The sequence below is a fragment of the Oryctolagus cuniculus genome, chromosome 17 (genome assembly GCF_051225735.1).
Source record: "Oryctolagus cuniculus isolate XC-2025 breed Fujian yellow rabbit chromosome 17, ASM5122573v1, whole genome shotgun sequence".
Taxonomy (NCBI): domain Eukaryota; kingdom Metazoa; phylum Chordata; class Mammalia; order Lagomorpha; family Leporidae; genus Oryctolagus; species Oryctolagus cuniculus.
Window position 1 is genome coordinate 11,232,335 of NC_142883.1, and position 22,533 is coordinate 11,254,867.

A 22,533-nucleotide genomic window follows, 5' to 3' on the forward strand; every position below is an offset into this window, starting at 1 on the left:
TTCTCTCTGGTCAACGTCAGCAGCCCGCCCAGGCTGGACGACAGCCTGCTTCTCACTGCAGCGTCAGCACCAAGCCACCTACGGGGCAGCAAATGAGAAAAGTCAACCACCTGCTGCTGCCCGCACTGCAAGTGCATTCGGTCAGAGGAAGAACTGGGCAGAACTCCGACAAGGTCAGAACGCTCTGACCGGCTCAATCCACTCTGAGGACCAAGCCCAATAACAAGGGGGCACAGAAATGAATGGGCTACAAAGGTCCAAACAGCAGCAGCCTTCAGTAACATAACAGAGAAATTAACTGGCAGCTACGGGAATACAGCTGAGTGAGTTATCAATCAAACCCCACTGGCTGCCTTCTAGGGACAACTGCAAATAGCAAAGCTTGACAGTGAATCCGGATAAAGGAGCTATGGGGGCCCATTACCCACTTCCTGCAATGGCTCTGCACATTTGAAAAGGAAATTTAGTACAAAAAATTAATGGAAATGGATGAAGTACATGGAATGCTTGGATTATTCCATGGAAATCTAAACATTATGGAAACTATAATGTATGTATTATTTAAGCATTATGTGCAATGCTTGGATTTCGCATTACATGGAAATAAGATAATGTGAAAGAAAAGCAGCAGGGCCACGTGTTATAGATGCAACCAGGTAAGAACACATCACTGGGCCCAGAGTAGCAGCAGTGTGCACAACAGCTGCTACAGCATGGTTATGAGGTTGGATGGTGACTACCCCCCAAATGCCCTATGGACCCCCAAACTTTGTTAACTAAGAGGGTAGAAACAAACTAATTACGGTGTCTGCAGCTGGGGCCTTCAGGTGGTGACTGGATTGGGTCAGCAGGGTAGAGACTGCAAGATTAACTCCTGGTGGTTCCGGGACCTCACAATTGGACACAGGTGTCCTCTGTCATTTGCCACGTGATACTCTGGGCCACCTCGGAACTTTGACAGCAAGAAGCCATCTTGTGAGCAAAACAGATCTCTCTTTCCTTCCTAAGTAGCTTATCTCCGGTGTTCTGTTGCAGTCATGAAAAGCTGACCGAAGCAGATGGGTTTTTAATTTTCCCTACCAGAGCGCTATAGTTCATGATTTCGGAAAGTGGATGTGCTTGAATATCCCACCCGGGACACGCAAAAGGTGGCATGAACAGTAGAGTGGGCGGCAGCTCAACAGCCCACCTGTAACCAGTTGCTTCCTTGGAGTTTAACGGCAGGAAGTGAGAGGGCCAAGGCCAGTTCAGGAAGAGCCTAGCCTCTCTCGCAGCAGCACAAGGTTTTGGAATCGGGCAGCCCTGGGACCAAGCCCTCCTAGCTATGAGGATTAAATGGACACACTAAACAGGTCCAGCAGGGAGAGTCAGCCCACAATGCAGTCCTGGTATTGATGCTGATAACATAATTGTGCCTCAGGGCATGCCGAGAAAGGGATTGTTAAAGAGAGGAAGGTGGGACCTTAATTGGTGACCTCTGACCAATGAGGGCCTGCCCTTCCAGAAAAGAGAACGCTACGCTCCAGTTCGAACTATGCTCCGGTTCGAACGTGTCTAAAGGATGCCAGGAGAAAATGGAGTCAACACAGAGGTGCCAGCCCTCAGTGTGGGTACAGCAACCTCCCGCAGGTGAACACAGTTCAGGGCAGAGAGGAGGCACCGACAGGAGCCCCTCCTGTCCCCTGTAGTTGGCACACCATCTCATTCTGGGAATCCCACTGGACTCAGCTCTTTTGAGAGTCAACCTAACGAGCAGCCTGAGAATGCTGCTGGGGCTGCTGGCTGCTACTGGCCCCTGGAGGGGAGGCTGGCATGGAAGCAAAGCCCAAGGGCACGGCTGGGGCCAGACACACCTGTCTAGACCCGGCCTCCACCCACCCCAGGCCAGGCAACACGCAACAGGTCTCTCCATTGCTCTGAAACTGTTTTCTCATCTCTACAACGGGTAAATACCCATCATCCCCTGATAAAAATAAACAGACCAGCGCCTGGCACCTCATAGTGAGCAGTCGGACTGGTTGGTCCCGGTGGGAACTGAGGGTGCAAAATGCTTGCTTCCCCAGCAAGGTCAAAAGTGCCTGCCCCACTCCTTGGGAGCTTCCAGTCTTATCACGAGAACAGCAAGGGAGCGGGATTCCACCCTTCTGAGCTGTTTACTGTGAAAACAACTTACCTATCCTATCCCTGGGATAGCATTTTTGTTATTTAGTCTGAGCAAGCCAGACAGGGCAAATAAGATCACAGTTCAGGTCTTCTGATGGGTTTTGTTCCCACCTTGTTACTGTCAAGTTTATTTTGTTCATTCTTCCCCAAAATTGTGCTTAAAAACCCCACTTCCACCAGCCCCTTTGGGTTTTGCCTCTCCAGGAGCCTCCTTCCCGGCCACTTGGCCAGGAGGTCTCTGACTTGAATAAATCTTGCTTTTCTCTCTGCCTTGTCCACTCGGAAAGTCGTCTCCCCTGTGAGACAAAGAACTGAGATGATCTCTCCGCCGCCGCCGCTTCACCTGGTAACACAACGAAGAGCATTTAACCAGTGAAACGCTAACAAACCAAGTCGCTGGACAGCGTGGCAGGTGCTGCTGGCTCCTTCCCACGTTCCGAAGTCCTCACTCACTCGGCTGGCAGAATTCTGCTTTTATCCACTGTGCCCAAGGCCACGTCGGCCGTTCTAATCCTGCTCCAGTTTCCCAGCCTTCCTTGCGGCGGGGTGGCCACGTGACCCAGCTCCAGCCAGGAAGATTGAAGCCAGTTCAAGATCAAGCGCTGGGGTTGGGTGACAGCTGAGAAAAGACTGGCTTCCCCCTTAAAAGTGGACAAGCGCGGCCGGCACCACCCGCCTCTCTCTTTTTTTTTTTTTTTCTTTGAGGCGAGGGCACGGAAGCCACCATCCTGCCACCATGAGGCAACAAGCGAGAGGAGAAACGCCAGCGTGCAAAGATGGCGGAGCAGGCGTGGAGACAGCGCCCGGCTCCCCACGGGCTCTCTCAGAAGCTGACGTAAAGAAAACAACCACGTACTGAGGAAAACAGTTGCGTGTATGTCTTAACCCCCTGTAGGAGCTACCAGTTCCTCAAAGCTCAAAGCACAGTTCCAGTGCTGGAAACGAACAAGGCTTGGGGCAGTGGGGCTCTGCGCACGCGCGGCGGCCACCGTGGGCAGCGTGGCGGGCTTGGGTGGGGATCTGCGCACGCGCGGCGGCCACCATGGGCAGCATGGCGGGCTTGGGTGGAGCTCTGCGCACGCGCGGCGGCCACCGTGGGCTGCGTGGCGGGCTTACCTATCATCCCGGTGACGTAGCCCGCCTGCTGCAGCACCTCGGCCAAGGTGGTCTCGTTGAGTGGAAGGCCCCCGACAGAACTGACCGCAAAGTTGTGCGTGACTCCATTGCGGAGGCCGAGCCTGCCGGTGAGCAGGGAGGCTCTGGAGGGCGAGCAGGTGGAGGCCGCTGCGTGAAAATCCACAAACCTGTGCAGGAAGGAGAGCGATGGGGACCCCGCCAACCGCAAGAAGCCAGGGCCCGAGGAACGGGGGTTCACGCTCTGGTCCCGGCCCTGGCGGGGTTTTGGGGGATGAACCTCATTCTGTAAACTAGCCCTCAAGAGTCGTGCCAAGAGAAAACCCTACCCTATGAGAAGGAAGACGAGTATCCTAAACTCAAACACCTTTCCCAGCTGTTATCCACTGAGAGGGCTTGGGAGCGTTGACACACGGAGCACGGAACACACCTAACCCCAATCTGCTGTAATCACCGTTTTGCAACAAACAGAATCGGAGCGCTCTGAGGAAGCAGTGAATTCCAGGTTTGGGGCAGGGGAAGTTCAAGGAGGGGTCAGGGACATCCTGTTGCGCCAGAGAACCAGCTCGGAGGGGCTGCCGCCAGCCAGATCGGAGACAAGTTGGGTATCACAAGAGTAATTGCTTGGCGGTGGGAAGGCAGGTATGGGGGGAAGAACCGCTGTGTCCCTAAAGCTGTACCAATGAAATTTGTATTTATTAAAAAGCTTTCTTTAAAAAAGAATAACTGCTAACACTGATTATCTGCCACCAATAAACAAAAATCGATGAGTCCATACCGACAACCAAAAACAAAGCCACTTGCAGCGTGAGCATTTGGCCTAGGTGTCAGGATGCCCGCGTCCCAACCAGAGCACCTGGGAGAGAGTCTTGCCTCCAGCCCCTATGGCCAGCTTCCTGCCAGGGCTGACCTTAGGAAGCAGAGTGACGGCTCCAGTGATTGGGTTCCTGGAACCTGGCTCACATCGGAACTGAGTTCCTAGCTCCCTGCTTCAACCCCCAACCCCAACCCCAACCCCACCCCTAGGCCGTTATGGGCATTGAATGGGAGGGAACTGTTTGATGGGATCTTGCTCTCGCAAACTGTCTTTTGAATAAATTAAACATAATTTTCAAAATAAAACACTTTTTTAAAAGATTTTTTATTTGTTTGAATGGCAGAGTTACAGAGGAGTAAAGACAGATCCTCCATCTGCTGGTTCACTCCCCAAATAGCCACAACAACCAGAGCTGGGTCAGGCTGAAGCCAGGAGCCAGGGGCTCCTTTCGGGTCTCCCAGTGGGCGCAGGGGCCCAAGCACTTGGGCCATCTTCTGCTGCTTTGCCAGGCGCATTTAGCAGGGAGCTGGATTAGAAGTGGATTAGAAGTTCAGGCCGGAACCCAAGCCGGCGCTCATTTGTGAAGCCAGCAGGCCGGGGCTTTAACACACTGTGCCACAGCACCAGCCCCAAAACACTTTAAAAAGAAAAAAAAAAAAAAAAAAACTAATTTGCCACAATTAAAGGAGAACACCATACAACGAACGCCCTACCCTGAACATTAGAGAATTAAACATTTTCCCTGGCATTCAAACGGCCCCATTGCCACTGCCAGGAGCTGAAGGTAAGCACTCCTTGTATAGAAGATTGGCAGCGAGCACACGAGGAAGTGACAGCAGGCTCAGGAAGTCACCACTGCTGCGCCACTTCCCCCACATAACCGATGACCGGAGAGCGTGTTGGGAAAGGGTGACATAGTGTCACCCTCGGGCCACTCACAAATGGGACAGAGCTGGTGACCAACAGCTTACAAAATGTAGTGCCCCTAATAACCGGCTCCCTGACCTTGCATGTCTCCTGATGAGATGCAAGATGAAATTTATAAAATCAAGGATTCATGCCAAAAACATTTAACCTGAATCTAATCAAAACCTCTGGGCCCAATTTCCAGGTTACAGGAAACACAGCTAATGGGAGAACAAATTAAATAACAAGGAAATAATTTCCAAACCAGTACCGAGACATCTCCTAGGCTCTGCAAAAAGGCAAAACCATGGGGAAGAATCAGGTCAGGACTGAGTCATGAAAGGAAGCTAAAGCAGCAAAGCCCAATGTAACCCATCACGTTTCATTGGACCCCAGTTCAAACAAACAACACATGTGAAGGGTCTTAAGCTGATGTGGTAGAAGATGGTCGGGAAGCATGGTTGTCACCTGGGCATAACACGGTATTGTGGGCATAGGGAAAGGTCATGTGACTGCTGTATGTATAAGGCCAAGGTGTTCACATCCTCATGATTCAGAGAACCAAATCTTAATTTGTGTGTTGTATTTGACACATTTAATTTTTAAAGGGCCTTAAAAGTATGGAGGTCTGGAGTCTTGAACAGGGCAGTGACACAGGGGATGTCTCGGGGCCCCGCTGGGGGCAAGGGAGGAGCAAAGCATCGCTGGGGGCAGACTGGGGAGCTTTGCAGGCAAGCTCAGCATTGCACCATGCCGGAGGAAGGAACACCTGAGAGCAAGGAGGACCAGGGGCTGGCCCACAGCGGAGGGGGCAGAGTGGGAGACTTCGAAGAGCCTCCTCCTGAATGCTACCCACAGCCTCTCCCTGGCCACCAGGTCCACCTGTAGACTGAAACCCTCCGAGTTTTGAATGCTTGCCTACCCCTCAGAGACGCCCCATGGAGCTACCAACAGCAAGCGGGACAGAGTCCCTGCCCTTCACCGTGACCTTGACATCTGCAGAGAATATGGCCTGGAAGGCAGTGAGGTCTGCAGAGCAAGAGTGGGTTCTTTCCTTTTCTTTCTCCTTCCCTTCCCCTCCCCCTTCTCCCTTCTCTTTCCTTTCCCTGTCACCAAAAAGGTGAGCCTCAAGCTTGAAGACCATAGGGCAAAACCTTCTTAAAAATCATAGAGACTAATTAGTATATGACTCAACAGTTCCTGTCTTAGGAAGAACCCAAAGAGAACTGAAATCAGCTGCTAAAATACTAGTAACACACACAAGCTCACAGCAGCACGGTTCACCATAGCCAATCGTCCACCAAGAGAAGTAGACCCACACACTGGAATACTACTGAGCAGGAAGATGTAAGTGCCAATGTGTGCCGCACACGCATTGATCCTTGACATCACTATGAGTGAAACAAGCCGCATACAAAAGGCCACGGATCATGATTCCATTTGTATGAAGCGTCCACAACAGGCAATTTCACCGAGACAGAAGCAAATGGACGGATGCCAGGGGCCGGAGGGAGGGCAATCGGTGACAACTTAAGGGGTGGGATTTTATTGTGGGGGAATGAGAGTGTTTTGTAACTCCATAGAGGTGAGGGTTGCACAACAGGAGGAGTGAGTGAGTGTACTAAATGCTGCTGAATTGTTAATGACTGACAGTTTGAAACAGTTAATTTTATGTTCTATAAATGCCACCTCAATTAAAAAAAAAAAAAAAGGGGAGGGGAAATCTTCCAGAGTAAGAGGAAAAAGCCCAAAGAGAACTCTGAGAAGGGGACCAAGGTGCATGAAGCTGAGACCTTCTGATGAGAATTTATTTCTAACTAAGAGGGTCCTTCACCATCTCACTCACTTATTCTCCAAATATTTACTGAGCAGCCACCATGACCAGGGACAAGGCCTGTGACAAAGGTTAGGGAAACAAAGAAATTGTCCCCGTCCTCAATGATGCAAGTCCTACAAGGTCATGTCTGTTCCAGCCACTCACTTAGCATGAGCCCTGGATGTGGCATTTCACGTTTAATCCTGACAGCAGCCCTGGGATGTAGGATTGTGTGCAGAGAAGAAACTGAGGCACTGGGCATTTACAGAGCCTGCTGCACACTACTGGAAGGGCCCCCCCGGTGGGGGGAAGGCACTTTTCTGCAGCCCCAGGTCCTGGCTATGGCGCCACATGGCCAGCTACCCAAGGACACTCGTTCAGACTCAGGCCTGTCCCATCCAGTTCTCACGTGTGTGCCATCCAACCACACTGGCTCCTCTAGGAAGTCCGGAAGCTGGTCTCAACAGTCGAAGGGAAGAGGCGGAACAGACTCAGCCCCTCCACAGCTGGTCTTGGGGTGAGAACTCCACGAGTAAAGTAGAGATGAAAACATGCCCACAGCGCTGTGGCGTAGCGGGTAAAGCCATGGCCTGCAGTGGTGGCATCCCATATGGGCACCGGTTCAAGACCTGGCTGCTCCACTTCCGATCCAGCTCTCTGCTAAGGCCTGGGAAAGCAGTAGAAGATGTTCCAGGTCCTTGGGCCCCTGTACCCACGTGGGAGACCTGGAGGAAGTTCCTGGCTCCTGGCTTCGGATTGGCGCAGCTCCGGGCATTGCAGCCATCTGGGGAGTGAACCAGTGGATGGAAGACCTTTCTCTCTGTCTGTCTGTCTCTCTCTCTCTCTCTCTGGAATTCTGTCTTTCAAATAAAAATAAATAAATCTTAAAAAAGAGAGAGAAAATGTGCCCAGTCCCTGGGGCCCTGTGTAAAGGAGGGAGAAGTGAGCATGGAATGGGCACGGGAAGAGACCAGAGCGTCACAGACACACACCGACACACCTGTATACCGTGCACACGCAGGCACACACGTCTCCAACTGCAGCCCGCCGTGACCTGAGGGAGCTACTGCATAGGCACTGGAAGGCTCCTAGAGTAAGGGGGTAAAGTACCGGCTTCGTCTATCGGGGAAGCCGAGGAGCCCCCTGCCTCCCAAACCTTCAGGGGAAAAAGCAGGTGATCACGCACCTGCATGCTCTCTTAGGAGGCCTGTGGGAAACAGGAGGCTGTGCCCGCCCTCCGCAGGAGTCCTAAGCAGGTTTGAAGAATGCCAGCCACTGGAAAGAGGAGTCCGGCTTAGCTTTCTCCTAGCCACCAGGCACCATTCAGAGTGGCGACCGCTCAGCCAGCTCCCTCCCGCAAAGTCTCCTCCTCCTCCTCCTCCTCCTCCTCCTCCTCCTCCTCCTCCTCCTCTTCCTCCTCCTCCGCTGTCCAGGACACCTGTCTTCACCATCCATGGCCGCCCCACAGCAACCCCTCGACTTCCTTCCTGCCCCACCCCCCAGCCCCCTTTCACTCCACGTCCCCTCACAGCCTCTGGGAAGACAGAGACAGTCCCCGGCCAGCAAGTGGCTGATCTCCAAATGTGTGCTTCCAGTGCACACTGGGTACGGCAGAGACCACCTGCACACCCCTCTCTCCAGGATATCGCTCTGGGACCCTCTGTACAGTAATCCAGGACTGCCACACCGTCTCCACCTCCCAGCTGCACCATTCACGGCCCATCTCAGCAGAGAGGCGGGGGCCTGCCTGGATTCCTCACCCCACTCACTCCTCCCAGCAAAGGCGTCACCAAGTTCTACCGGTCCTGCCCCCGCCAAAGAGCTCCCAGATCTGTGCAAACTGTCCACTGCCCACTGTCTGCCCCATGGAGGTCCACAGGAGTTGCAGTCAAGGTTACTACAAGAGCCTGATCTTCCTAATACCCCACATCATCCTCCACGTTAGAGCAAATATCTTCCTGGAATGCAGATCTGATCACACCAATCCCCTCTGCCTGCCCCTGGGGCTCACCGGCTGCCTCTGACCTCTCCACGCCGCAGGCTCCGGCACGCCCTGCCTCTGTGCCTTTGCCCAAGCTGTGACCCCCTGGAAAGGCTTTTCCTTACCATCCTACCTCACACTGACTAACAAGTCCCAGCTGCCTTCAAGAACTGGTTCAAGTGTTCCCAATGGCTGATCTGTTCCCCGACGGTCCCCCCGCCCCACCTATCTGCAGTACTCCCCGCCCCGTGCCTGTGCCTGTGCCCCCTTCTCCATGTAATTTCACTCACATACCCTGTTGCAAGTCCCTTAGCATGGAACCATAATTCTTTGTCTTCACCTTGAGGGCAGGTTAACAGTGCCTCCCACGGAGAGGGGGGGCACCTGTGTCCCTTTCCCTTGAATCTGGGCAGGTGCTGTGACCAACAGAACACTGTGGAAGCAGTGACCCTGTACCACCTGCTGGGCTCCGGCCTTACAAGACCCAGTTTCCACTTCCTCCCTTGAAACACTTGGGGAGCCGCCGCCATCTAAGAAGCAGGACTACCCTGAGGTCACCTTGCTGGACGAGTCACCTGTGAGCTTTCTGGCCAATGACCCCAGCAGGGGCCATTGCTGGCAACATGGCAGCCAGGTGGGCAAGGACATCTCAGACCTCCCCGCCTGCCCACGGGCGACCTTTGTCAACAGAATGCCGAAAGGGAAAAATTGCTCAACCAGGAGGTGCCTGGCCTGATGATGATAAAATCAGGAGCTTTGGCTGTTGTTTTGAGCTAAGTTGGGAGATAACTCGTTGCTCAGCAATATGCAACCAGAACGATGTCTGTCTGCCTGTCTCAGTAGATAATACTCAGTTCACTAGGAAGTCCCCAGGCTCCCGAGTGTGTGCCAAGTGATGAAGCCCCTGTCTTCTCTGTTTCTATGCAACATAACACAGACCCGGGCCTCAGCCTCTGACACCATTTCTCAGGGTGGCAACCGGCAAAGAAGGGACGCAACAGGGAGCAGCGAGATGGCACTGGGAGATCCCAGCTCTGCCCATCTGGACACCTGGCGTGGCTCGGGAGTCTCTGCAGGAGGCAGGCTGGGTGATGCTCCCGTGACAGAATGAGGGCAGGGAAGGCGTGTGCACCAGCACGCACCGCAGGCTTTGCACAGGCACAGTGAGGCCCTCCCACCAGAGCCTCAGGGGCATCCAGGGCTCATGGCTCCAGCCCACACCCCTCCGGCCCTTCAGTCCTGCCCCAGGGCTGGGAGATGTCCTTGTTGCATTCCTTTCCTTGGGCCTGGGGCACAGGTGTCTTTCAAAGCGTCCCCAGCAGACACGCAATCGGGGACGGAACCCCTGGGACAAAATCCAGAGCTGTGGATACTGATGGGGCACTCAGCCAGCAGCCACTATCCTTAGAATTCCAAACCCAGTGCCATCCGTGGTTCGCCTCTTTGCTCCCCAACCAACCAACCGTTCACCGTTCCCCACGTCCTGTTCTCTTCCTCCCAAGAAGGAATCACAAGGATCTTTCCCAGCTCACTCTCTCAAATGGCCCTTACAATAATTCTTATTACTCTCCTGTGGTTGCTTACCAGCCACTATACTCTGGGCACTCTTCCAAGCACTTCACATACATTAAGTCATCAGCAGCTGTTGACCGTGGATGGATTCTGGTTTGAATTTGAAGTTCTGCATACTCTGGCCCAAGTTTATTGGTGTCATCTCTTCATCCCCCCCACAGCAGGACCACGTGTACAATTTGTAGGCCCAATGCAAAGCAGACACAGAGTGTTCAAAAATCACCAAGCATTTCAAGATGGCAATGGCAGGGCATTACACAAAGCGCCCAGTCCTTCTAAGTGCCGGGCTCTGTGCAGCTGCTGGGCCACACACCCCGAACGCAAGCTCTGCACGACAGCATCGACCGCAGCGTAAACCCCAGGCAGGGGCTGCTGCTGTGGCATAGTGGGCTAAAGCCTCCGCCTGTGGCGCCAGCATCCCATATGGGCGCCGGTTCTAGTCCTGGCTGCTCCTCTTCCAACTCAGCTCTCTGCTGCTATGGCCTGGGAAAGCAGCAGAAGATGGCCCAAGTGCTTGGCCCAGTACCCACGTGGGAGACCTGGAGGAAGCTCTTGGCTCCTGGCTTCGGATTGGCCCAGCTCCAACCATGCAGCCAACTGGAAAGTGAACCAGTGGATGGAAGAACTTTCTCTCTCTCTCTCTCTCCTGTAACTCTACCTCTCTACTCCTCAAATAAATTTTTAAAAAATCTTTAAAAATAATAATAAAAAAAAAAACAGGCAAACTCTCAGCCCTGGGCTCCCCAGAACAAGGGGAGAAATGCCTGTTGGCCTCAGGGCCCCAGGCTTTGCTTCCTTTGCCAGTCTCTACAAGTTTATCTGATCTTCTTTAAATATTTCCCTGCATACCTGTTCCTCCCCTACCTCAGTAAACACCACCACCTCCCACCCTGTTGCTCAACTCAGAGTCTTTGTTGTTCCTCCTCCTCCTCCTCCCTGTCCACAGCCCTGCTGCTGGTGTGTCCTATCAACCCTACTTCCAAACCCACCCTCCCCTCTCCACCCACCTGCTAATGTCCTAGTCTAGGTGTCTGTCATCATGCACCCAGGCCACTGCCAGTGTCTCTGCATTGTGTCCCCCCGGGCCACCACGTTGCAGAACCCCAGTGGGTCCAGTGGCACCATAGTCTAGAGACGAACAGAACATGGCATGGCCAGCTATAGGGGGCAGCCTGGCTCTCTTCTTCTATTCCTGCCCCCAACTGTCCTTTTGTCCATTTTCCATGGGGCAGCCAAAGTAACTTCAAAAACGTTCATCTTAGCCAGCTGATACTAGTCCCCATCAGGACACCCTTTGGTGGATCCTCAGTGCAATCAAACGAGATCAGAAGTCACTGCATGATCCAACCTTCACCGGAGCTTCCCGCAGGATAAGCCCAAGTCCTCAGTGTTCTGAGATGCGTTCTTCTCGGCCACTAGAGCGGGGAATTCCTACCCCAGCTCTGCCTGTGCCCTGAACAAATCCTGGGTAAGCAATCCCCTGAGTGCCACCCAATGCGGAGGGAGCTCTCGGGGTGGGATGCCACGCAACCCAGCTGGAGCCCCAGGCTGGCCACCTCCACTTCCAGGAGCCTCAGTGGTGGTCTTGGAAAGGGGCACAAACATCATCTGTTCCCACGGGTGATATGACACTGGAAGGATGGGGACTTTCCGCCCTGGAGATCTGGACCCCATGTGACGTCAGCCCCATGTTCCCTGAAGCTCGCTCTCCAAGCTTGAGTGGAACTTTCTAGAACAGCCCAAGCCTATTCCCGCCTCAGGCCCTTTCTGTGTCCGGGCTGTTCTGTTCCGGTCTCCACATGGCTGGCCCCTTCACATTTCTCCTCTTAGGGGAGGTCATGCCACCCAGTGACTCCTACAGCATCACTGACCGCTGTTGTCCCAAGGCTGTCTGAACTTGCTCATGATTTTGTCCCCTTACTTGCTGCCCAAGGCCCTCATCTAGAACGGAGCTCCCCAAGAACACCTGTGTGTCTGCCAGCTCCCGCCACGTCCCCATGGTCTGGCTCTAGACCTGGGGGAAGGCCGTTTCCCCACATCAGCGGCAGCTAGAGTCCTGCCTGCTACCTGCTGACACCTGCTTCAGTGGGTCTGGTGGGACCGCCATGGCCCGCACTGACCCCAGCTTGCTCAACAGGGCTCCGAAGCCACCAAGACTCAGATTTCCCCAGCAGCTGGACTCACAGACATGAAGACGTCAGTGGCCACTCCTCCCTTTGCTCATCGTCCTGCCTCCCAACACACACATGCACGTTATCTGCCATCTCACCTGGGAGCCACTGGGGAGCTGCAGGGAAGAAAGCACCACCTTCATCAACACACACTCAGCAAACTGTCACCAGTGCAGACAAGAAGATTCATCCTGGCCGGCGCCGCAGCTCACTAGGCTAAATCCTCCGCCTGCGGCGCCGGCACACCAGGTTCTAGTCCCGGTCGGGGCGCCGGATTCTGTCCCGGTTGCTCCTCTTCCAGGCCAGCTCTCTGCTGTGGCCCGGGAGGGCAGTGGAGGATGGCCCAAGTGCTTGGGTCCCTGCACCCCATGGGAGACCAGGAGGAAGCACCTGGCTCCTGCCTTCGGAATGGTGCAGCGCTGGCCGTAGCGGCCATTAGGGGAGTGAACCAATGGAAGGAAGACCTTTCTCTCTGTCTCTCTCTCACTGTCTATAACTCTACCTGTCAAATAAAATTTTAAAAAATTTAAAAAAAAGAAGATTCCTCCTATCAAAGGAATATAAAGAATGTTCTATGGAAGGCAGAATGATAGGAATTTTAAAAATTAATTTATTTAGTCAAGAAGCAGAGTGACAGAGACAGAGAGATCTTCCATCTGCTTGTTCACCCCCCAGATTGCCACGTTAGCTGGAATTGAGCTGATTGGAAGCCAGGAGCCAGGAGCTTCCTCCAAGCCTCCCATATGGGTGCAGGGGCCCAGGCATTTGGGTCATCTTCTACTGCTTTCTCATACCACAAGCAGAAAACTGGATTGGAAGAGGAGCAGCCAGTACTCAAACCAGCACTCACATGAGATGCTGGCACTGCAGGTGGAGGCTTAGCCTACTAAGCCCACAGCACTGGCCCCAATGATAGGAATTTTAAAAGCACGGACAAACAAACCTGGGTTCAAGTCTGGCCCTAATTCCCTCTAGTATGAGACTATCTAACTTAGTCTGAGTATCAGTATCTTCATCTGCAAAGTGGGCATGAGCAGACCTTTCTCTCCAGGTTATTTGAAGGTTTCAATGAGATAGTACTCAAAAGGCAATCAGCAGTATTTTTGTTTTAAGATTTATTTTTTATTTACTTGAAAGGCAGAGTTACAGAAAGATGAGAGAGAGATAGAGAGATAGGATCTTCTATCAGTTGGTTCATTCCCCCAAAGGCTCCAACAGACAGGACTGGGCCAGACCAAAGCCAGGAGCCCAGGGCTTCTTCCAGGTCTCCCACGTGGATGACAGGGCCTAAGCACTTGGGCCATCGTCTGCTGCTTTCCCAGGCACATCAGCAGAGAGCTAGATTAGAAGTAGGGCATCAGGGTCTCAAACCGGCACCCATGTGGGATGCCGGCGCCGCAGGTAGTGGCTTAAGCTGCTAACCACAATGCTGGCCCCAGAGTATGTTTTTAAAATTCAGGGTAATCAATGTGATTACTGTCATCACTGGCTAACCATGGAGAAAGAACATTCCGTCCAGTGGGGGGTGCAATAATTAAGTAGAGCATGAATGGATCAGAGCACTTGGCTGCTGCTGGTACTACTCTTGTATCAAGTTCACTGTCACATGTGTGACACAAATCACCCCAGACTCAACAAGCACAGAACAAACTCAGTGTCTTCCCTCCAAAAGCCCGTGCCTCCCCTGTCCTGGTTAACCAGGCTGAAAACCGAAGCTTTATCTTTGAGTCTCTCTGCCACTTCCTGCCTCCTTCAGCTCCTCGTTCTCAACGATGTCTCTGTTCACCTGAATCCCTCTCTCTGACACATGCTAGCACACCGATGGGTCATGCCACCCAGTCCCCAAGTCCTCAGTGACCTGCCTCTGCCTAGCCCCATAACCCAGCCTAGTCCGGCTCATGCTACCTGTTCAGCCAGCCTCCCGAGCCTTTGCCACTTGCTGTGGGCTGGATGGTATCCCTCCAGGAGATACACCGAAGTTCTCATATTTGAACATAGGGCCATTGCAGATGTAATTATTGAGCTCATCCTGGAAGAGAGTGGGTCATTAGCCACTGTCACTGATGTCCTTATAAGGAGAAGACAGAGACACGAGGGGTGGGGGGACTGCCATGGCACACGGAGGGAAGGGAATGGCCACGTGAAGACAGAGGTGGAGACTGAAGTGAAGATGCCACAGGCCAAGCAACACCCTGGCTGGAAGAAGAAGGAAGACACTTCCTCACAGCCTTTCTATGTCTCCCACATGGATTCACCCGGCGATACCCGCGCACTGCCTGGAGCACCCATCACTGGTGTTTCCCTGCCGGGCATCCACTCGTTCTCTACCCACCCCTTTCATGCAACTCATGTGGGGCTGATGCCTGCTCCACGCTGGCAACCACCCACCCCGATGCCAACCCGGGACTCAGCAGTGAGCACAACCTCCTCCACGTTGGGCCCCAGGGCCCAGGACCCCAAACTCAAGCAGGACCATACAGAAGCCAGACCTGGAATTTTCTGAACTAGACAGTGAGACATAGCTTTCATTTTCCCCACCATAAAGTGTAAGCCAAGGGCCCCTTCTTCCACCCCACGGAAGAACTTGCGAGAATGGGCCAACTGGCCAGAAGCACAGCCACAGCACAGGGGCCTCTAGGGTTTGGTCCATGAGCCAAGCCTGGGCCTTCCAACCAGAGCGTGCTCTGGCGATGGTCCTGCTGGTATGGCCTCGGGTTGCTCATTGTTCAGAGAGGGAGGAGAGGACTGTCAGTCTGCAAGAGGACTCAGAGGACAGTGTGTGTGTGAGCACAGAATGTTCCAGAAGTCAACCAGGCATGCATCAGTGTGTGTGTCGGGGAACAGCTACTCCAAAGAAACTGCATGTAAGATGTAAGCTGAGACCTGGTGTATAAGCAGGCATTCATCTTGTTCATGATTGTCGTGTAACAAAAATAAGTCCATTCGTCAAGTGCCTACTATCATGATCATATCGCAGATGTTATTTCTAATTTTTAAAAATGCCCTATAAAGCCAGCACCAAACTCCCATTTTACAGACAAGGAAGCGGACGTGGCTTTCCCAAGAACACACACAGCTGGTATGAGCACAGGTGCACCTTACGTGCAGGCCCAGCTATTCACCCTGTTCTACTGCAGACTGTAGATCCTACAGTTAGGAGACGAGAGAGCTAGCATCTGAGCCCAGGCCTGCACACCCCCAAAGCCTCACGTACTTTCTGGAAGGCTGCCTGAGGCTGGGTGGGCCTGCCAAGAGTGTTACAGTAACCAGGTCATCCTGTTACTGGAGCCAGTCTTTGCCTGGGAAGGTCCTGAGATTCACTCTTGGTCTTGTCAGCCCTGAGAGCCTGACTCACATCCACAGAAAACATGTGAGCCTGAGAAAGACACAGGAATTCCGGCGCCCCAGCTGACTTCCAAGGCTAGGCACAGGAACCAGAGTGTTGGCATGGTCAACATGTTTTCTTCCTGTGCACTGGTTACGTGGGAACTCAGAACCTGAGTCTGCCCTGGTGAGTGTAGAGTGCATTCATGCTAAGGGAGCACGAGTGGATCCCACAAAAGGGCCTTCAGTTTGCCAAGCTTCAGGGACTTCCGTCCACCATGGATTGGGATACTCAAAAGCTGTTGCCCACCATTAACTCTTGCCTGGTGCTATGGACTGAAAGCTTGTGTCTCCTCCCACACTCATATGTGAAAGCCCTACTCCCCAGTATGGTGGCACGTGGAGGTGGGGCCTCTGGGTGATTAGACTCAGATGAGCTCACGAGGGCAGGCACACCATGATGAGTCCTTTTATAAAAAGAGGATGAGAGGGGCTGGCGCTGTGACGCAAGGGGTTAAGACACGGCCTGCAGCGAAGCATCCCATGTGGGTGCTGGTTCAAGTCCCAGCTGCTCCCCTTCTGATCTAGCTCCCTGATAATGGCCTGGGAAAGCAGTGGAAGATGGTCCAAGTCCTTGGGCCTCTGCACCGACATGGGAGACCCGGAAGAGGTGCCTGGTTCTTGGCTTCGGCCTGGCACAGCCCTGGTGATTACAGCCATTTGGGAGCAAAATAGCAGATAGAAGACCTCTCTCTCTCTCTCTCTCTCTGCCTCTCCTCTGTCTCTAACTCTGCCTTTAAAATAAATAAATAAATCTTGGAAAAAAAAAAAAAGAAGAGACCAGAGCTAGTACTCTCTCTCTCCCTCTCTCTCCCCTCTCTCTCTACCTCTCTCTCTCCCTTTCTCCCTCTCTCTCTCTCCCTTTCTCCCTCTCTCTCTCTCCCCCCCTTTCTCCCTCTCTCTCCCTCTCTTTCTGTCTCTTTCTCCCTCTCTCCCTCTCTCTCCCTCTCTCTCCCTTTCTCTCCCTTTCTTCCCCTCTCCCTCTCTCCCTCCCTCTCTCTTTCTTTCTCTCTCTCTCTCTCTCTCTCTCTCTCCCCCCTCCCTCTCCCTCTCTCACTGATCTGATTTCTAGCTTCCAGAACTCTTGAGAAACAAATAAAGCCTCCAGCCTACGGTATCTGTTAAGGCAGCTGGGCTGACCGATTCACCCAGCTTGGCAACGGAGTGTGGCCTCTCCCTGAGTGTGTGGATGCCACCCTCTTGGGGACAGTGACAGCTATGAGTTCCTCTGTAGACTACAGGTTCTCTGAGGCTTCGAGTGGCTCCTCCAGTCCCAGACCCTGTGCCTTGATGGGGTGGGGCCGCTCCAGCAAAATCAGGTGAATGAACAAACAGCCCAGAGAAGAAACTCTGATGCTTTGATCAGAAAAACATGTTTGCCCATTTTTTTACATAATCACTTAAGCTGATGCATGGGGGCACCATTCCTTCCCCCACGGCATGTTCAAGTTCACAGCTTAACTCAAATACAAGCTTATTCCCAAGTCTCTGGAGAGCCCTGGCTGTCCCCACCTATCTATGTCCCACAAAACACGCAGCCTGAGGAACCCACCCGCACATCACCTGTTCGGCTTCTCCCAGCCACGCTCTTCAACCAGTAGGGACTAATTAATAAGCAATAAAATGGTTTTGTAATTTGAGAGAGCTTTTGTTTTGTTTTTTTCCCCCAAATCTATCTGGGCAGGCTTGGGCCGGTTCACCAACAGGGGTCCTAATTAGAGTCTGAAAATACATTGTGCGGCTAAGCTGGAAATACAGAGCCAGACATTACGGCAGCCTGTTAACAAGGAAATCAGCGCAAATTAAGACACAGCCAGACAGCAACCAAAGCCACTTGCCACTGCATGAATTAGATGTATTAGGAGCAGGGAACACCAGTGCTGGCAGGGCGGCCACAAAAGCCCCCGAGAGACATAACGCCACGGCGTTAAGTGTGTCCAGCCTTCATCGACACAGAATTTAAAATAGATGATGAGGCTCTCGGTGGCAACTCTCTAAATTGCTATGTGACTGGAATAAAAACCCTCCCCGCTCCATTCATAATTTACAGGCTCCAAGATGGAACTGGCTTGCAAACATCATTTGCTGGGGTCTCTGCGTGCAAGGAGCCCGGGTGGGGAAGCAGTAACTGGAAAGACACTGAAGTACGACAGAGACAAATCAAGAGCCGGCTGGGCTCAAGCCTCCATGTGGCTTTCTGTGAAATGGGGCAACTGCAGATGCACCCCTCAGAGGTGGCCACGTGAGGTCCTTGCGATAATGCAATGCGGGCCTTTTGTCAACTTCAGGCAAACACATAGCAAACAGGGGCACTGATGTTGTGTTAAATCATTCACTCATTCATTCGCCCACTGGTACTCTTGATAAAAGGTTTCCTGGCAGCTGAACTTGGGTAAATTCCTGGGCAAATTCTTCCTTTCCTTTCCTCCTTCCCCCTACTCAAGGAAAGCCATGAACAAGATCTATGACAACAAGACACACACCCAGCATCTCAGTACCTCCTGGGTCTGATCCCTCTCTCTCTCTCTCTCCCTCCCTCCCTCCCTCCCTCTCTCTTGCCACCGCCCAGAGGTCCCTGCAATGTAGTCCAGTGCTCTTGGCTGCCAGCATGGACCGCCCCTGGTAAGCTGGGACATTCTATCTCCAAGTGCAGGTTGATGACTCTGGTCTTTCTGAGCTCCCTCTGCCTTGAGGATCAAGTCCAAACACTTTGGCGGGCATCCGATGCTCTTCCAGCTGTCCCTGTCCATCAGTGCAGGCTCATGCCCACTGGCCCAGCATTCTCCACCTCTAGAATGCAAGCCCAGGAGAATGAGGGCTTTTGGTGATTGGGAGCACAGATTCACCCCCAGCACCGCGGACAGTGCCTGGGAGCCTCTAGGAATACTTGCTGAGTGATGGGCACCTTTCAGTCCTGGGTCTCGGCTCTGCCTACAACAACACCCTTGCTTCTGGCTTCGTCCGGCTAATTTTTTTTTTAATAAGCAATTGTGATCACATTGCTTTTATTATATCAAATCCTAGACCACACACCTGCCTTATTATCAGTGGATTCAGTAATTTTTTAAATTTATTTGACAGATAGAGTTAGACAGTGAGAGAGAGAGACAGAGAGAAAAGTCCTTCTGTTGGTTCTGCCGCTATGGTCGGATCTACCCTGATCCGAAGCCAGGAGCCAAGTGCTTCCTCCTGGTCTCCCATGCGGATGCAGGGGCCCAAGCACTTGGGCCATCTTCTACTGCTTTCCCAGGCTATAGCAGAGAGCTGGACTAGAAGAGGAGTAATCGAGACCAGAACCTGGCGCCCACATGGGATGCCAGCGCTTAAGGTGGAGGATTAACCAAGTGAACCACAGTGCCAGCCCTTCATCTGGCTAATTCTAACTCGTGGTTAAGGTCTCAGTACTCAGGCGACAACACATAACCTTTTCAGACCGACTCTTGGCTCTGCTCTGCAGAAGTGGCCTTTCTCTCCCTGTAGCCCCAACCTACTACCCTGAACACAGCTTCTCAACTAAAATGTGAGAAGCCCAGCATGCGGCCTTTCTCTTTCTGGACTAGAATGTGTGAGTGGTGTACTAACCCTATCCCTTAAGCTGGCAATTTGGTTATCTCCAGCTCATGCTCTCAAAGCACCAGGGGTAGGAGACACAGAAGTCTCTGTGCTGATAGCACATTACCCTCCTGCACTCTACAGGCTGGGTTTCTTGTCTCTCTTCAGCGCCAGGCCATGAGTCTCTGAAGGACACAGCCATCCAGCTAAGGGCTCCTAGCATTTGTGTCCAGGCTGGCTCATGGAACCAATTCCTTATTGAATGACTGTATTTGGAAGACTTAAAAGAGCCAAATGTCAGCAATTAGACTGGCAGCTTTGAACTTGCAGTTGGTTAAGCAGCTGGCATCAAAACACCGCTGGTTAATAGTTCAGCTCCCTTTTTTCTATGTCAAGGTGTTTATGCACGTCCCCACCTATGAAACAGAGCCACTAGGTAAAAACCTACAGTCTTTTTGGTTAAGCCTGCAGCTTGCCCAAGTAGATAGGTGGGCCTTATGTGATTTTATGTCTGTGTGACCTATTTACCCAGGTGCAAAGGTGTAAATCTGTCTGTATCACAATACTGAGAGTTTACAAGAAAACAGGATGACACCTCCCCAAGCAAACTTCTCAGGTTCATGGTCAAGGTCACAACAAAAAAAGATTTCTTCCCAATGAGAATCCTCCTCTGCTTGAATCTGAGCTACTGTATGGGTGGGAGAGAGAGAGCTAGAAGGGGAAGACCCAGTAGGAGACAGGTCCTTCTCTTGATGACATCAGTCTTGTCCAGAATTTTCTTCCTACCCTAGTTCCTTTAGTGAGCACCAGAACACCAAGACCTCAACACAGTCCCCTGCGTTTTGAGTGCTAGCCTGGTTCTCATCTTCCTTTAGTACTGCAAAGTCCCCAAGGTAGCAGACGGCTGAGAAACGTGTCCTGAGCGGTACTACAGGGTGGAAGAATTCTTCCTAAAAGTCCATTCCAAGAACCGAGATGTAACCAGGTGTTCAGCACATAATTCACGCCTCCCAAAGGCCCTTTTTAGAAACAGCCTCAAGTCCCTGGGAGCCTCTGACCTTTGAGTGGTGAATATTGATCTTTGATTGCTAGCTAAGCCACTGCCTGCAACTCCTGGCGGCAGCAGCAGCCACACTGGGTTGATTCACAATCAAAGCAGGGACAGGCAGGCAGGAAGCGAGATCAAGGTGCAAATCAATGCACATAAGTAAGTGTGACTACAATACCCCGTCAGCTTCGCTTCAGAGCTAGCCCAGCGGATGATCCAAGACAGGGTGCAGTGTCTGGGCTGCGCTGGCTGGGACCAACCCTCTCATGCTCACAGACCATTCTCCTTATGTAATATGTGGTTTGTCTTACTTTATTTATTCCAGAGGCAGAGAGACAGAGCTGTCAACCGCTACTTCACTCCCCAAATGTCCAGGATCCAGGAACTCAGTGCAGGTCTCCAGGGTGGGTGGCAGGGACCCAAGTACTTGAGCCATCACCTGTTGCCTCTCGGGGTGTGCATTAGCAGGAAGCTGGAATTGGAGCAGAGCCGGGACCTGAACTCCAATATGGGATACAGGTGGTGTAACCAATGCACCAAATACCTACCCCAGGGCATTCTCCTCTTCTCCCTCAACAGAACTGTGGCTCATTACAAGTAAGGAAGATCAAACCCACACTTGGAAATGCTAGCTCATTGTTTGAATTCAGCTACCCACCCACACAGGAGACGCATGCAAGGCACTCCTCAAGAATCCTGTTACTCACTCATCACCGCTGAAGCCAGCCTGGGCTTTGCCTGGCTGTTCAGTCGATAAGAACCAAACTCGTGTTGTATTAACAAGGTTATTCACCAGATTCTCCAAGTGTCTCACTTGTTTCCAGACTGCTTGCATGTCAGAAAGGAAACCAACAGGATGTGTCTGTCTTCTTCTCTTTTTAAACCATGAGCAATAGATTCCTCTGTCTCCTGGTATAACGCACGTTGTCTGACATCTCTCTTGTTTTAACTGCTTGAAAATCTTAAGTTTTAGTTGGTGACTAAGTCCTTGGCACTTTTGCGTAACTTCCAACATTTCAATTGTCTTCAGGATATCTTATCGTTTTTAAACTTACCAATGTCCAACAGTACTTCCCGATTCAAAGTTGCCCAGAACACTAGCAAAACGACAGCCCCTGAAGTCCAAGGCCAGACATGCTGGCTGCCTAACCTAACCTACTGACAAGTGCAGAAGGGCCTCACTGCCTTGCCGTGCACACCCGAGCAAGCACCGGACACCAGGAAGGCCCACACAGCACTGCCCCCTGATAGACACATGTCTGTGGTTTGGGATGACTTTTTTTGGGGAAAAAAATCATTTTTAATATGATCAAGCTACTACATAATCAATGCCAAAACTGGATCATGTGGTAGAGATCTGAGTATGAGAGTAATCACACTTCATTTCTCTCTGGGCCTATGGGCTATGTTGATGGGGATGCTTCTTGACCTCAGCTACCATAAATGAGCTAAGGCTGTGGGGTTTTAGGCCTCCCTCCTTATTTTATTTCCATGTCGGTGGAGTTGCAGAAGTCTGGAAAGGGGACACGAGCACTGTGGTATAGTCGCTAAGCCTCCACTTGCAGTGCCAGCATCCTATATGGGCATCAGCTTGCTCCACTTCTTCTTCTTCTGTTTTTTTTTTTTTTTTTTTTTTTTTTTTGACAGGCAGAGTTAGACAGTGAGAGAGAGAGAGACAGAGAAAGGTCTTCCTTCCATTGGTTCGCCCCCCAAATGGCCGCCACGGCCAGCACGCTGCGCCGATCCGAAGCCAGGAGCCAGGTGCTTCTTCCTGGTCTCCCATGCAGGTGCAGGGCCAAAGCACTTGGGCCATCCTCCACTGCCTTCCCAGGCCGCAGCAGAGAGCTGGCCTGAAAGAGGAGCAACCAGGACAGAATCCGGCGCCCTGACTGGGACTAGAACCCGGAGTGCTGGCACCGCAGGCGGAGGATTAGCCTAGTGAACTGTGGTGCCAGCCTGGGCTGCTCCACTTCTGATCAAGCTCCCTGC

General features: G+C 52.3%; 1 protein-coding gene across 5 annotated transcripts in view; it reads right to left on the reverse strand.

The window, feature by feature from the left end:
• The window catches only part of ARSG (arylsulfatase G), a 130,748-nt gene that overhangs the window by 56,529 nt on the left and 51,686 nt on the right, over positions 1-22,533 (reverse strand). For 4 of the 5 annotated variants that reach the window (XR_007911558.3, XM_051825880.3, XM_051825882.3 and 1 more), the window contains exon 3: positions 3,280-3,467. Coding sequence is in view for 4 of the 5 variants with exons in the window: in XM_051825880.3 (XP_051681840.3) it covers positions 3,280-3,467 (188 nt within the window). In the remaining variant the exon portion in view is untranslated. Of the gene's footprint in view, positions 1-3,279; positions 3,468-3,626; positions 3,771-22,533 lie in introns of those variants that run through there. The other variant, XM_089318209.1, reaches the window with a different exon arrangement.